This window comes from Neovison vison, chromosome 12 (assembly GCF_020171115.1).
Source record: "Neovison vison isolate M4711 chromosome 12, ASM_NN_V1, whole genome shotgun sequence".
NCBI classification, from domain to species: Eukaryota; Metazoa; Chordata; class Mammalia; order Carnivora; family Mustelidae; genus Neogale; species Neogale vison.
In genome coordinates this window covers 46,154,960-46,171,619 of record NC_058102.1, presented here as the reverse complement: position 1 = coordinate 46,171,619, position 16,660 = coordinate 46,154,960, and the positions used below count along the sequence as shown (strand labels likewise).

Sequence of the window (16,660 nt, the reverse complement as noted above, 5' to 3'; positions counted from 1 at the left end):
GCCATTGTAAGCCAGCAGCTTTAATAGAAAATATGTGTAGTTCACTAGGACCTTCCCTTCATCCTTCATTGGTCACTGATGTCCAGAATCTCTGCTTAACCCCCTACATCCGAAAGCCAGGTTAACAACCCGAATTTACTTTTATCAGTCACATTGCCTGTATTATGATACACTCCCAGATATCTCAAACCCTGAAAGTAAAACCGTCTCTGCCTATTCAATTCTATAGTAGAGGACCATCTATGGTAAGAGCGGATGGATCAGTTAGCATTGGGGGGGGGGGAAGTTAAACAAAACATTTCTTATATACAATTAGTGCATTCTTTTCTCTAAGTTTCTTTGGATTTAAGCAATTAGAATGCTGTGCCTAAGTTTCCAGGAGCAGCGTGCCTTCATGACTGTGTCTGTAATGTTCTCCTGCAGGCATCTCCATAACAATAGAATTCACTCCCTGGGAAAGAAATGCTTTGATGGGCTCCACAGCCTAGAGACTTTGTGAGTTGACCTTTTATTTGTTTCCCTTTTTTCAGTGTTTTCATGAGTATTCTGAAGGAATCAAAATAGCCTTAAAGTCAAACTTGCTGTTTGGTTTAGTTAATTGCCTGAGCTTTAAACAGATATTTACAGTGGCTTTATCTTAAACACACACACACACACACACACACACACACACACGCACACACGCAAGCTAATAAAACTGAGATTTTATTTTAATCTAACAAGAGTGGTAAATTAGAATCATTATAAGCTAAATGAGATGTTCTCTACTGAGGAGCAACTGTTTGCTTAGGAATGTGTACTCTGTGTCAGGGATCAATTCTAATCTGTCACTCAGGCTCACTATTCATGAGTCTAGTCTGCTGCCCCCCCCCGCCCCCCTCCCCCTGCCCATTGAGAGGATACGGACCAGGCAAATGCTACACTCTCCAATCTGAGATGAACAGGCATCCCATTAGCAAACAACAAAGTGATTCGAAAAACTAAAAAGTAATAATAGTTACCATTTACTGGGTACATGTTTATCTAAATACTGGTCCATTCGGCATATGTGGTTTCAGTTACTCCTACACCCATTCTATGAGAGCAACCATCACCATCCCGCTGTAAGCCCTAGTCAGGTTGGAGTTATTTTACCAACATGAGAACCATACCTGAGATTTGCTTCTTCTCTAGTTTGACTCTGAAATCCGTGTTTACCAGCGCACGCGACTTCCAAAAAATAGGTCAAAAGCTCAGGTCTGAACTGGTACCTATAATAAAGATCGAGTCCAGCCAGCTGACTGCCTAGAGCCTTTCCCAGAGCCACGAAGAGAAGAGTTCTCGCGTTCTCGGCACCACCACCACCATCCACCCTCCGCACCTGCTCCCTGACCAGGCCCCAGCCCTTTCAGGGGAGGAGCCGCTCTTCATTGCCCCTGATGAGAGATAGGGGTAGACTAAGGGTGAGGTGACAGGCAGTGGGGGTCCTGAGTGTTCTGGAGGAGAGGTGCTGTTCCTGCTGGGCCCCCCTCGCCCCCATATTTTTAATACTCAAGTACAGTAAGCCACGCAGGGCCACTGAATCTGCAGTGGTGGCTCTACAGAAGGAGAGACCAAAGACCACCTCTCCTATGGCCTTGGAGCTCCATTACGCCTTTGCATCTGGAGCTTAGCATTTGTACTGTTTAGCTTCTAATCAGGTCTGGGTGTGAGGATTTCCTGACCTGCTGTCTGTGGCTGGTGGCTCAGGTCAGTGAGCGCTCTCAGCTCTCCTTCCCGGATTACTTACGTCACTCTAGGTTTCCTCAGAGAAGGGAGGCATCATACGAGGAGATGCCAAAGACGAATTTCTCCAGGCAGAACTTTGAAGTCAACTTAATGGCATAGGCAAAGCATTCTTATGAGGTGCTTGGAAGAATTAGAACTTCTCCCTTATCTACACAAGGCTGGGCTTGAGATCTTAGTAATGGAAAGCACCTTCCAGTCCTTTCCAACACAAGAGGAACAAAAAACAGTATTGGCTTTGAAGGGTATTTCCGCAAACAGTCTTTCTTCCTTTCTTTTTTTCCCATGTCTGAGATGAGAACCCAGGATTTCATGTAAATACCGTAGAGTCAAACGTTTCAGGGCAAATTCATGTGCGTCTCATTGTCCCCCACCTTCCCTCGCTTTGCCAAGGGCTACAGAGGATCAGTAAATTGGTTACTCCCAACCTCTTCCTTTCCCTCACTAGAAACCCAAGTAATTTATAAGGACCCAATCCTCTGTTTAATCAAAACAGAGCATCTGGAGAGATTTACAAACAGGAAGAAAATTTATGTCCACAAAAGACACGAGTTTCCTGCCTGCAGTATAGCTTAAGGATGGTCTGTGCCAGACAAGTAGGAATCTTGATTCATGTTTAACTCGGTCAAATTATCTCTCTTAAAATTAAAAAGCAATTCTTCTCCATAGAGGAAGATCTAACCACAACAGATTGCCTGACCAAAAGGTTTTTCTGCGTCATCTGGGAAATCTACCATTCCCTGAGACTAGGAGGCGATTACTTTTTCATGCCAAGTTGTAGCTCTAAGGTGGAGTTAGTCTGAGTAATGGAATTGAAAAGCCATTTGTGTCATAACAGAGAAATTAATGAGTTGAAATTGTTCGGCCATGCCATCTCTGGGCATGAAGGATAATGTAGAGCTTTGCCTCACAGACCGAGGTAAGCATACTCTTGGTCTGAATCATTATTTGTGACCCTGAAGAAATTCTAGACCCGAGGCCCTTCCTAAGGGAACCCTGTACCACACACGCCTCTCCAGAAGCAGGCCATCATCCTGGAGCTCAGGCTGGGAGAATCGCAGGCACACTACGGGAGTCAGGGATAAAGCAACTCTCCAAGACGCCCTCTCAGGCCAGACTCTGAAGAGCAGGGGGAGACCTCAGAGTGTGAAGGTGGGGACAAGAGAGGGGATGTGATTCAGGAGCCAGGAGGAACGCCCACACGCAAGCTCTCCCGGTGGTGAGCCAGGTTCAGGTGAAGAGTTACATGGTCAAGCCACCAACAACCTAGCCAAGTGTCTCTCCTACTTGGACATGAACACAGCTCTGTGTCCCCCTCCCTGTTTTTAAATACCTCAGTGCCATTGAGACTTGACTCTCACATTTCCCATGAGCAGTCTAATGACCACATTAACGCAGATACTGGTGGAATAATGGTGGTCAGCAAACTTAGAAATCTCTCTCCATGAAAAGAAGGAAGAAGAATTTTGATCAGTGATCCTGGCCCATTGGAATAGGATGTTAACTTTCTCTGCAAATGTAATATATAGGAATTTTTAAATGAAAAACTGAAAATACTATTTACTTCTTTTCAGAGATTTAAATTATAATAATCTTGATGAATTCCCCACTGCCATCAGGACCCTCTCCAACCTTAAAGAACTGTAAGTATTTAGGACAAATTTACTAGAAGAACTCTCTTCTTCCTGAAGTCACTTTAAAATATGTTTGACTATTGTACATAGTATGACCAACTGGAAAATTTTAAAAGTTTGTATAAATAATAAGTTTGTATAAATATAAATAATAGCTAAGTACACTTGAAATATATTTTAATTCTGTCACCAACAGACATTAGGTAATCTTTTTTAAATTTAGAATGGATTTCTCTAAAATATGTATATTTGAAAAAATTTACATAGTTCTCTAAATCATACTCCTTTCCTAAGCTATATTCCCCCCAACATCTACACACTTCATACATTTATAGAGAATTGTCACAGAGTTCCTTTATTTGCTGAGCATTTTGAAGAACTTTCCTAGGTCGTGTAAGTCTAGGACTAGAGAAATAAAATGCATGTGCCTAGTACCGTGCTAGATGTTTTCCTGCACATCATTTCATATTCTTTAAATACCTTGTGCACCATATTTAATTTTTTAAAACCCAAAATTGTACTAATGTAAAGCTGACTTTCAGCTCGTAGGTTGCATCCATTGTCTTTTATATACTATAATTCAATTAGCTTTTCTTTGTACCTAAAAATATGAATTACGTATGTAATAAATGTTCCAAGAATCGGAAAGGGAAATAAACATAGAGCCAGGAGAAATGAGACACACAGCTAAAGGAGGTAGACAACAGGGCTTGTTTGGAAGCAAAAGACCTGAGGAGGGGTCTCCTCAGGAGCCCCCACCTGTGGCTTAGCTGGGAAATCCTCACAGTCTATGGTCAGGCAGACCTAAGGCACCTCATCCAGCCGCCGACCCACATGGGACCCATTCCACCACTCAGACAACGTTAGCACTGACAGAGGGGAATCAGTTTGTTATTACAGACTCACTGAGTACCTTCCTTCAGCTCAGGCAATCTTGTCCTCCTAAGGAGATTACGTAAATCTCTCCTTTACAGCAGCTTAAGTCAATTTTCTCTTCTCCTCGCTTCAAATGGGGTCAGGAGGAGTGACCATAATCCTCTCTCCAAAGATGGTTTCCTCTGTGTCAAGTTGTTATACAGTGGTGTTCTATTGGATATTAACAGATGGATTTTCTTTTTATAACATCAGATTTGTAAGCTTCCGTAAAGCACAACTGTTATTTTTCAATTTTTTTACTCCTCTTTCAAGAGGCCAGCTTGTGATTTCTTTTTCTCCTAAAGAGCACGTAAGCTTCAAAACGCATAGAGGAATTTAATCTTACCCTCTAGCTATCAAAGATGTTGATCACTGCCACAGGAGGGGAGTACTATTATATAATGTTACCCTACAGGTTATTTTCCTTTAAAAATGTTTCCCTCTCTTTCTAGAGGATTTCACAGCAACAATATCAAGTCAATACCTGAGAAAGCATTTGTAGGCAATCCTTCCCTTATTACAATGTAAGTGGCCATAGTTCTTTTTGATTTTTCCATCCTGAGATATAATATGTATTGCACTTTTAAATATAATAAAATGAATGTCCTATAGATTCCCAAGTTTTGTCTTTGTCAATTTAAGATTCTTTACAGAGAACCATATATGGAGATGTTTTGCCAGCTTTCAGCTGACTGCTGGAATGACATAAAAGATTCTTTTTTTCTAGAATCTACAAGTGTGCATTGCCTCATGCTTCATATCTTCAGAGACCTTGTCTCACTTCACAGTACTCTTGTGACATACTTTTGCCTATCTCTATTTTCTAAGGAATAAAACTGATTTTTTAGAGAATCATTGTCAAAGTCACAGTCACTCAGAACTTGAACCTAGGTATACTAGAAATATAAATTTTTTTTTTTTAAGATTTATTTATTTCAGTGGGAGGGAAAGAAAGAGTGCGCACGCAGGGGTGGATGGGCAAAGGAAGAGAGAAACGGGGACTCAGGCAAACTCTGCGCTGAGTGCAGAGCCTGATGCAGGGCTTGATCTCAAGACCCTGAGATAGGGACCCGAGTTGATTCTAAGAGTCAGACACTGAACTGACTGCGCCACCCGGGTGCCCCTATAAATTATTATAATCAAATAGGAGTCCTTTACAGCAATCGACTCCATTGATGGTGGGCATTTGGGGAGTTTACCGTTTTATGTGAGGTTTCTGTATCTGTTTGTTATCAAGTCCAAACATTGAGTCACATTTACATAATTACAAGCACAGTTGTAATTCTAGAAACATGCTTATATTCTAAAAAGATGTATGTGAGGGTTTATATACCCTAAAAGTGCACAATAGAGTTACAGCTAAGGCATATAACTAATGAGTTATATGTCTCACATTTAGCACAAACAGAAAATCAATCCCATGTAGATGCACCGGAAGATGAAAACAGGTGTTAGGATGTTCTATAAAAGACCTGGCAGACTGGGAGAACAGTACTGGCCTGAAGTCTTGCAGGAGGGGTCTCAAATCTGCAGGAGAGTAAGGATAACTGTTGAACTTGACCGTCGGGGCATTTCTTGGCAGATATTCATCCTGAGCCAACTTGATTAAGAGGCCTTCTGGAACCGTATAGTAGTGTCACAAATGAGCTGGAATCCCAATCAGCCCTGACAACTGAAAAAAAAAAAAATACCATTCATCGTTTCTGAAATAGATTGACAGTATGTTGGCAAACTAAGGGTTTTAAAGTTTATTGCCAACAAACATTAGGCCTCATTAGAGAGTATTTACATACTAAAAGTTGGCAAATTGCTTTGCCTTTGCTTCTTTTTCCTTAGAGCCACAAGACTGGGGTTGGTTTTGTTTTCTCTCTTTTTTTTTTAATCACTCTTTTGATATGCTAATATCACTTGAGAAAGGACTAACAGCCCCCCAAATTTATAAGTGCTTCTATCCAGTATTTTATTGCGATTCGCTATTTTCTCCCTGAAACTCTCCTCTTCTTGCTTCTGCCTGTTTCTCTCTCGTCAGTCACTGCCACCACCTGGCAGATCCCCAGTTCCCAGCTTCTGTGAATGCTTCCCCTGTCCCACTGGCCACCCAGCCTCCATTTCTCCCTCTGTGGTCCCCGTCGTCCTCGTAACTGCTTCTCAAGCCCACTGCCACCCGCCTCTGCTAGCCACTGCCTCAGCATTCCTGCCGATGGAAGGCTCATCCACTGCCTCCGTCACGGGAGGGCGGAGGCAGAACATCCAACTCGTCAACATCTTGCTGTGGATCATACGGAGATGCAGGGTTGCCTCTCGCCTCATCTCCTGACCAGTTCTCCACAGCTCTCCTCGGTCACCCGATGCCATAACCCAGATTGACTAACCTGTATTCATAGAACAAAACTTTGTATTGCCTTTGCTCCTACAAATCCATCTCTCACGATGCTTATTGAAATTCTGTCTCCCAGGGCCCCTTTCCAATGACATGACATGAAGTTTTTCTTGACCTCACAAGAAAATTTCCTGAGAGCCCTATAACTCTTTATTTGTGAAACTTACATACACAAGCACGGGAATTCCTATCTGCCCAGTGTACTTACGTACATATATGTATGTGAACATAATTATATATATATATATTTATATTTATATTTATATTTATATACACACACACAGAGGCATATGACATAGATAAGGGACAGTGTAATATTATGGAAAAACTCTCCATTTTTTAATCATAAGACCTATATTCTAGCTCTAGCTCTTTCTCTTATCAGTGTTCTAATCCAAGGGAAGAGGGCAGGAGGACAGAAGGGGACTTGGGTTTTTATGGGTGATGGATCTAATCCAGATCCCAGCCAGATGTTACACAAGCACGAGCTCTTTTAATTTGTACATGAAACCTACAACTCAGATTTATTATCCCAGTTTAACAAATTAGAAAAGCAAAGCTCTGGGAGTTACTGAATTTACCAAAGTATTAGAGCCTTCCTTTCCTCCCCCAAAAATGAGATAAATGTATCTAAGTATCTGTGCTGTGGATAATTTAAAATTTAAAAGCTGTGGAGCTTTCCAAGCTGTTGAGTGGGTCCATTGAGCGGCATACGTGAAAGAGCTTTATCAGCTAGAACGTGTTAGGCTGTTACTTACTTGTTCTATCCCAACGGATTCCAAGCTTCTTGAGGGCGGGGACATTGTATCCATCTTCTTCAAACTCCCAGAATCTAGCATAATGTCAGGCATGTAAGAGATCGTAATGACGGCTTCCTTAATGACTCAGGCTATGAATCCCCACAGTCCCTAGGCTCTGACGTTGAGTGCAGTAACACCAATAAGTATTTGTTGAATTTCAGTGAACTGGGATGTCTTCTCCACTAAGAACTATTTGAAGGGCTTCATTGACCAGACAGTTCAAATACCATTCCATTGAAAATATCTGTAAAACAAAATATTTAAGTTCTAATAATGCCTCATCATTTAAAGCAGTATTTAACTTTTTTAGAAATCTAATGTTACCAAAAAAGCAGAATAGCAAATTTCCTCTCAAATAATTGGAAGAGTCCTTCATGTATGTTATGATAAGATTTGACACAAGGATCTAACCTTCATGTGTACCTGTAGAACTTCATCTTTCTTTATTTATTTAATGATGCAATTGCCAGGACCTTGAATTACCTTTTTGCCACTTGATGGATATGCCACAGATGTTGGAGGCAGAGGAAGCTTTTTAGATATACCTACAATCTGTTCACTTGCTTTTCTCCTTAGTATCTGTCACTTATATCTGCCTTGCTGTCAAAAGAATTTTCATTTTTATATAGTATGGATTTCTTACTGGAAGTCTCCTCCTGGGGCACCTGGGTGGCTCAGTTGGTTAGGCATCTGCCTTTGGCTCAGGTCAGGATCCCACAGACCTGGCATGAAGTGCCGTGTTGGGCTCCTTGCTCAGCGAGGAGCCTGCTTCTCCCTCTGCCTGCCGACCCTCCACCCCGCCCCCATCTCTCTCTCTCTGACAAAAAAAAAAATCTTTTTTTTTAGAAAGTCTCCTCGGGAGTCAAAACATTTCTTTTGTGTTTTACCAAGTAACCAGGAATATTATACAATATAGTACAATCAAGATTACATACATTTAATGTATTTGTTGGAATTTTGAACAGGTATTCATTTGTCCTTGAGCTTTTATACTAAGACATTGGTGTTTGGATTTTTTTCAGACATTTCTATGACAACCCCATCCAGCTTGTTGGAAGATCTGCTTTTCAACATTTACCTGAACTAAGGACACTGTAGGTTTTTCTCTTACAGATCCCTTTCCCCTTGCAGGGGTATTGTATAAACCAAATGAATATTTTAAGTTAAAGTGCTTTGAAAATGGCACTAAAATGACCCCTTTCTGGAATCTTCTTCCAATAGTACTCATGTACCCCTCCTTCTAGGACTCTGAATGGTGCCTCACAAATAACTGTATTTCCTGATTTAACTGGAACTGCGAGCCTGGAGAGTCTGTAAGTACTTGAATAGGCTCTTGACTTTGCCCAGAACACGCACTGCCCTTGAAGCCTGACCAATCTTAAAGCCAGTGAATAAAAATATGTCACTGTATGATGCCTGAATAAAAGAATTATGTCTGGTTTGTATTTCAACAGGACTTTAACTGGAGCCCAGATCTCATCTCTTCCTCAAACCGCCTGTGATCAGTTACCTAATCTGCAAGTGCTGTGCGTATCAGGAAGGCAGTGACGTTGTGTAAACAGGCAACTTCCATTTAGGAGTGAAATGGCAGGCATTCTTTCAATAATCCTTGAAAAGGGGAGAAAGTTTTTTCCTTGTAGGCTACAAAAGGTCGGTGCTCCCTAGCCCCCGTAGGCCGGGGAAGTGGCTCTCTGATGTGACCCTGGTAATGGTGGCAGCGCACCCTTTGTTCCCAAGGTCCAATCAGTCTCCCTTTAGAGTTTCAACTGGCACACGTTTCCTGTCAGAAAAAGGATATGAACAAGCCTAGATAACTTCGTTTTCCCCCTCAAGGCTTGCAGAGCAGAAAAAAATTACGTAATGAATCAAAAACCCAATATGGTTGCCAAAATAAAAAATTAAGTTATCCGACCCATACAAATCTTGACAAAGGTGACCCTTCTTCTGGTATAGTTGGTGGGTGCCATGTTGTAATGTTTCCAACTAGTGGTTAAAATGTTTGCATATGTGAATTCTAGTGACTTGGAGCTTTTTTTTTTTTCCCTCTGCCTTTCCCTTTCTAAAAAGTAGTTTATAGGGATTTGAAGAGCAGAGCCTTATTTTGACCTTCCATTTGCAGCCTTCTCCCTCAACTCCCAACCTATTATCGTCCTCTCATGCATTGTGGCAACTTAATGAATGAACCCTTAGTCTCCGGCCATGGCTCCATTCTCTCATGGGAGACATCTGTGTCAGTTGAATGCCTGTACTTTCACGACAGGCTTCACCTCATGGCAGAACTACAAGCAGCACTACGAATGTTAAGTGGAAGGATGGGAATGTCTGCCACAATAATTCTGCTTCCTTCCATCCCCAGCACCCTGGCCACTTCAGACTTCAGTTGTTCAGTATATGGGGTTGTACGAACACCCCATGAGAGCCTCGGGGTCAGTCATTCATGCATAGAGGCGGGGAGAATATGGAGTAAGTCTCTTCTTCACTCCACATTGCCTCTGAGGTGTGGATACAGATGAGAAAACTGAGAATTAGGAAAGTAAAGTACATTTGTTGAAGTCACGCTGCAAGAAAGTAACAGAGTCCAAATTCAACTACAGGCAGTTTGATTGGATAACCAGAAGAAAGTGCATGTATACCAGGGGGGAGAAATCTTGGGCACCATCTTAGAATTCCACCTACCACGTCCAGGTATAATTATCTTCATTCTTCGAGGAAACTGGCTTGATGACATGACTAGGATTTCACATGCTGTGACCAGTACATAAGAAGCCAGTATTTAAACTGCATCTGTCTCCAGTATGTGACATGGAAAATGGTAAACCAGCCAGAGCTAGAACTGCATAAATGGAGGCTGACTGGCAAATTGGTTAAGAGCAAAGGCTCTGGGGGTCTCTGTTTCTGGTTCAAATCTAGTCTCCCTATATACCAGCAAGATACCTTGAGCAAGTTATTTATCCCCTCTGGGGCTCCATCTCCCAATCTATAAAATAGAGATACAGCCACTTCCTCCAGAGGATCATCATGAGGATTAAGTGAGTTACTACATGTCAAATGCTTATACACACACCTGGAACATTATAAACTCTCAGGCAGTGTTAGCTCTTATCAACTTCTTTCTCACTTCCCTTGGACCATTACTCTCTCTTCAAGCTCTTCTTTTCTCCATTTGAAACTTGAAAGGTCTGAAAGAACACAGATACATTAACCACAGGAGCTTGTCAGTGTCAAAGCCCTTCAACCTCTAACTTCAATTTGTTCTTCACGACACCATGCCAGTTCAGCAGAACGAGTATCTTCTCCTTTAAGGAGAGAACTGAAAAAAGGCATAATGTTTGGCCAGTGTATCAACCAAGATGAAGAATCAGTTGAAGTTGAGAGTAGAACTGGGAGTGCCAAGCTCTACTACAATCTACTTTATGTTCTGGATGCACAGATCTGTGAGCTCCCCACCCACCCTCCTTTGACTGAATCATCCACGGAGTGCCTGTTACATGGGGAAACTTCACTGTTAAAATTGTGCCCCAGGTTCTTCACTTTCATGGGAATGATATTAGGAATCCAATATCCCCACTAAGTAGCTGGTGATCTGAAGGGAATTATTTCACATTGTATGATGATAATCAGTGTCTTCCTCATAAGGTGACCACAAGCATTCAATGAAATAATTTAGGGAAAGCGGTAAACATGGTGTCTATATTTAAGAAGTGCTTGATGAATGTTAGCAATGAAAATCACTAGGTAGAAAATAGGCACAAGTGCCCCTGTGTCTTTGTGTCGAAGGTGTTCTGTATCTTCTACTAAGAGGTACACAGAAGGATTTGTTCCCTTGCAGTCTGTGAGAACAAGTGAACCAAATTATTATCAGCTGTGACGATATGTATGTCCATTTTCTCACATACACTCTTTTTAAAAAATTTACACCATTTTGTTGACCAGGTATATTTGTGCCCAGGTGTGGGGTATGGTTTGGGGTTTTTTCGTTTTTGGTTTGGTTTGGTTTGGTTTAGTGTTTCAAACCTCTAGTACAAACTACAAATTTGTGTTTGCAAACAGCTTCATCTGCATTATATAGGTGTAGTAACTGAACTGTCTTTCTATATAAATTCCATTCATTCAAAAAATGTAGAATGGAGTACTCAATGACAAGAACAAAATAATTTAAAAGCCTCTTAGAAAGCAGTATGGATTTTCCAGTTGCATAGTAGTGATCTGGTTTTAAGAATTAGAATCAGGCATGAAAGTGTGTTGTTAGTTGATTAGCTGATAACTTTTTAAACATGAGACAAGATTTTTTTTAAAGTATCTATGTTACTTTATCTACCAGCTTTCTTTTTTTAAGCTTTCTGCAAATTACCATGGCTTGTTTTAGATTAGTTATATTATACTATAAATATGTCCAGATGTTTTTGTTATTCTGTAATTTGTTGAGTTTTGGCTGAAGACTTTCTTAGATTTTTTTTCCCCCTTGCCGTGATTGATTTCAAAGTTAGTGCTATGTTTTGAATTGTTGTTGTTTTTTTTTTTTTTAGTTGATTAGAAAAGAACCAACAATGATTCTCTTAGCTGTAGAGATATAGCAGCTCTTAGAGAGGCACAATTATTTAATTTAATTTGTACTCATTTCAGTAAGATAATAGCTAGGACATTGGAGATCATCACTAACAAAATATAAATAAATTCACTAAGTAAATTATTTAAATCAATTAAAGAAGTACAACAGCTACATTTCAGTAAATGTTTGGATCTATGCTTAATCCAATAATGCCTGTGACTACCTGCTCCATGTCAGGGCTGGGGAAACATTCAGAGTCTGCCTTTGGGAGATATATCATCTGGGAGGGGAAAGGAGAGCAAAGCATGTTTCCTTAGGATTAATATGTAACAGATTTTCCCTTTTGTACCTTCTGTTTTCCAGAGATCTATCTTACAACCTGCTGGAAGATTTACCCAGTTTTTCAGTCTGCCAAAAGCTTCAGAAAATGTATGTCTATCAGAGTCTCTAAGTCACTTAACAAAAAACTAGAGCCAAAACTCACATTTCCAGGGGTCACTGGTTTGCTTGCCCCCGTGGTTCACTGGGGAGACATTTGGTGCTTTCCCTTCTCACACACACAAAGTGTGACTGTGTAGGATGGCTATTGAGCTGGGAAACATAGATAATATTATTTTACTATGCACTGTACTGTCACTGAAGCATTTGTTGTGCTTTTTCCACCCCAAACTTGGTGTCCTAATAGAACTTCAGTGTTATTGGAGCTTTGGGATTTTTCTAAACTTACATATCCAATGAGGAGTGTTACTTGTAAATATGGGAGGGGTTGGTTTGTTTCACAGCAGCCATCCTTAGAGGAGGTACCGTGTTCTTTATATTCGAGATGCCGTTGATGACACTTAGGCAGGAAACATTCGAACATTTCTTTCTTAAAATTGCCTCCACAAAACATGAGTCTTACTGCTTTAAAGTCATACTTTGGTTTTGATCAAAACGATATTAACCATCTATCTTTTCCCCACCTCATTTTTCTTTGAATGCCTTTGGGCGATTAAGAGAGAAAAAGAAAGGCAAATCTGTTTTTAAAAGGTAAGGATTTGACAGTCTTGAACACCCTCAAAGAATTCTAGAAGGGCCCGGAAGGCAGAGCCAGGTGACTGAACGAGGCTGACATTCGGAATACAGTCTTACGCCCACCCAGAGGAACTTGTTGCTTCAAAAGAGAGGCAACACTCCAGTATATAAATTGGAATGTTCTTCTTTAAGCAAAACAAAAAATTTTTCATCAGTCACTTGGTAGTCACACTTCATGTGTTCCTTTGATTGAGGACAGGTAATCCCTCTGTACAAGATCTCTGAAGACTAATCTTTGAAACCAATCTTTGGAATTCTGTCATTTCAGAGACCTGCGACATAATGAAATCTATGAAATTAAAGTTGACACTTTCCAGCAGTTGCTTAGCCTCCGAACTCTGTGAGTACTGCCTCCCAGCGCCTTCCCCCCCACACAGAGCACTCTCTTCCCTGGTATTTTCTTTCCGCTGTATACGGGTACGGTTGAACCTGTGTGCCTGTTTTTGCTGTGAAAACGCAAATCTCTCGCTCATGGTGATTTTCGGGAATATATTCAAAAGTAGTAAATTTGCCATCTGCTCTCTGACACGGAACTTGGGTAAGGAAGAAGGAGGCCAAGCTGTTGACTTGCCTATGAAACCTGTTCCTGTCAGCAGCCTGGAATGGGTAGGGATCGTTTTCCACACAGAAATGGGACGACTGCACAATACTTCCTGCCTGTTCGTTTTTCCTGGGTCAGCGGTTCTCCGTCTGTGTCTCAGAGTTGCTTACGAATCCTCTGGGGGCCACTGCAAAGAATACTGGCTTCGGGTCCTCACGGGCTTCATGAGTTAGAATCTCTGAGTTGGATCCTGACGATCGCCATTTTAACAAGTACACTAAGGTTTGAGCACAGACGCCCTGAAAAAGGCTTCTGTCGATCAGATGACTAAGAATTGTAAATATGGTATCTAGTTCCATTTTATGAGTGAAAACACCATATACCAGCCATAAATTTTTTTTAAAAAACTTGATAACAGATTGTTTTCTGTGACAGATCTTTTTCATCTTGAAACCAAATTTCAATGTAATTTTGATGAATGATGACAGTATATAATGCTTAAACTCTGGTATATGTTCTTAAATACTACTCTTTTCCTAAAGTTTTTCTTTTCTTTTCTTTTAAGATTGATTGATTTATTTGAGAGACAGAGGGGTGGGAGGGGCAGAGGGAGAGGGAGAAAGAACCTCAAGCAGACTTCCCACTGAGCGTAGAGCCCGAGGCAGGGCTCAGTGTCACGACCCTGAGATCATGACCTGAGCCAGAATCAAGCATTGGTGCTTAACTGACTGAGCCACACAGGCACTCCCTAAAGTTTTTCTTAGTACTTAAGAGACTATATCATAGTAAAATAATACCACTCTTCAAAACATTTTAAATTTACCCTTAAGAATCATCTCCTCCTAAAAACTTACCTTGAAAACTAACTTGTTCTGAATTTAAATATATTGCCCTTTCCTTATTTTTGGTATCAGCTTGTGAAGTTCTTCTACTTTTTTTTAGTAAATGTAAAACAAAAATATATTACCTAACTTCATTACCTGATTTTTTCACCCAGTTGAAGTTCTGGCTATTTCCAAAAGTCAGTTTCCCTGTAAAAGGCTGATATAGTTGATAAAACTCTATTATGTCATTGAAATTTGCTAATAGAGTAGAACTTAAATGTTCTCACCAGAAATATCTATATATTTTTTTCATATACACACAAAATGAAAGACTGACCTCTAACGACACCAGAAGAATGAGACACAGACCCAGAAGGCTCCATGTCTTGAGTCTCCCTGAATTCCTCCTACCCCTTAGACTTCACATCTGTCACCCACCAAACTCTGCCACCTCCAGTTCATCCACTCTTCTGCCACAGGCCCGCGGAATGACTCCTGTGGATTGCCACCAGCATCGTCCTAACCAACCTTTCCTCCATCCGTCTCCACTCACTCATCCCATTCTCTGAAGAGAAACTTTCTCAAACAGAAATCTAATCATGGTGCTTCCCTGCTTCAAGAATCTCATTAGTCTCCTATTGTCTTCAAGTTTGAGACTAGACTTCGGCACCGAGCTTCACAATCTGACTCCAGGGGTGCCTGGGTGGCTCTGTGGGTTAGGGCCTCTGCGTTCAGCTCAGGTCATGATCCCAGGGTCCTGGGATCGAGTCCCATATCGGGCTCTCTGCTCAGCGAGGAGCCTGCTTCCCTTCCTCTATCTCTGCCTGCCTCTCTGCCTACTTGTGATCTCTCTCTGTGTCAAATAAATAAATAAAATCTTTTAAAAAAAAAAAATCTGACTCCAACCTCATAGTACAACCTCCTGACTCTCACCCACACGTTCCTAGCATGTGGTGCTCTGACATGTGGTGGCTAGCTCCCGTGTTCTCGCTGCCCATTGGGTTCCTCCCCACTCTCGACTTCCCCCTGCCTGAGCCCTTATAAGAACAAGATCTCCTGCCATGAGCCCATGCCACTCTGATGCATTTTGCACACTCCCTGCCGCAGGACTCAACCCTCGGCACTGCCATGCATAGACTGTGCCCTACCCCAAAATGACAAGAACATTTTTATCATCCCCCAGCCCCGAGGGTCTAGTGCAGTGGCTCTCTCGTTATTTACTTAAGAATTTCGAACATGTTCTGAGCAAAAGATAGGGACTCTGATGTGAGTCAGCTCGAGTTCGAATCCCAGCTCCTGAGATGATTCTGTGATTTGGAGCAAGTCCCTTACTGCTCTGTGCGTCACTCCTCACCAGTAAAATGGGGCTAATGACAACACCCACCTCTTAGAGTTGTGTTGACGGTTATGAGAGCAAGCGAGGCATGGGTAGGCAGAAACCAACCGTGTGGCCAAGGCTGAGGCTACAGAGACACAGAGAAGGGAGGCCGCGGTTGAGAAAGTGTGTAGCTGCCACCAGAGACAAGATTCCCAAGCAGAGAAGGAGGACCAGTGCCCAAGTTCTCTCTCCTGGGCTTCCACTGGGAATCCAGCTGCGACCAGTAGGGAGCCACCTGCAGGGTCAGCCCCAGGCACGGAACAGGGCTGGAGAGCGGAAATGGCTCCTCAGGGGCTGCTGGGAGGACTCCAGCACACAGGTGTACAAGCAGGAGAGAAATTACAGTCCTTTGAACATACAAATTCTCCCATATTTACTCGAAAACTCGCCAAATTGCTATAGGGACCCATGACCGGACTCAGCCTGCATATTTTGCTCTGTGAGGCTCACTGGGGGGCACCCATGTTCCAGCTGAAGCCACCAGAGACTTGGACAGGTGGTAGGACCTGCTCCCCTCGAGGGACAGATACGTTAGGAGCAGCTCAGGAGGAGACAGCCTCCTCACTCGATTTACTGAATCCCCATTTGGAGCTTCCCCACTCCTTCCCTGCCATTTCCTCCCCTTATTAGCCAAAACTGTTTTCTGTTCTGGGATCCTTGAGGGATCAAAATAAAAAGCCTTCCAGTTTCATCCAGCGTAGGGAGCCCTTCAAATGAAAATATAAATATTCTGTGAAAACCATTTATCCAAGGTAACTCAGGAGGCCCAGTATCCTAAATAAATCACTCCTCTGTGCTAGA

The 16,660-nt window shown here is 41.9% G+C and overlaps 1 protein-coding gene across 2 annotated transcripts in view; it reads left to right on the top strand.

Annotated features, from left to right (window-relative positions):
- LGR5 (leucine rich repeat containing G protein-coupled receptor 5) overlaps positions 1-16,660 on the top strand; it is a 125,729-nt gene that overhangs the window by 100,237 nt on the left and 8,832 nt on the right. The window contains exons 6-13 of one of the 2 annotated variants that reach the window (XM_044227591.1): positions 424-495; positions 3,339-3,407; positions 4,766-4,837; positions 8,516-8,587; positions 8,738-8,806; positions 8,948-9,019; positions 12,406-12,471; positions 13,385-13,456. In XM_044227591.1, coding sequence (XP_044083526.1) covers positions 424-495; positions 3,339-3,407; positions 4,766-4,837; positions 8,516-8,587; positions 8,738-8,806; positions 8,948-9,019; positions 12,406-12,471; positions 13,385-13,456 — 564 coding nt within the window. The remainder of the gene's footprint in view (positions 1-423; positions 496-3,338; positions 3,408-4,765; positions 4,838-8,515; positions 8,588-8,737; positions 8,807-8,947; positions 9,020-12,405; positions 12,472-13,384; positions 13,457-16,660) is intronic. The other variant, XM_044227592.1, reaches the window with a different exon arrangement.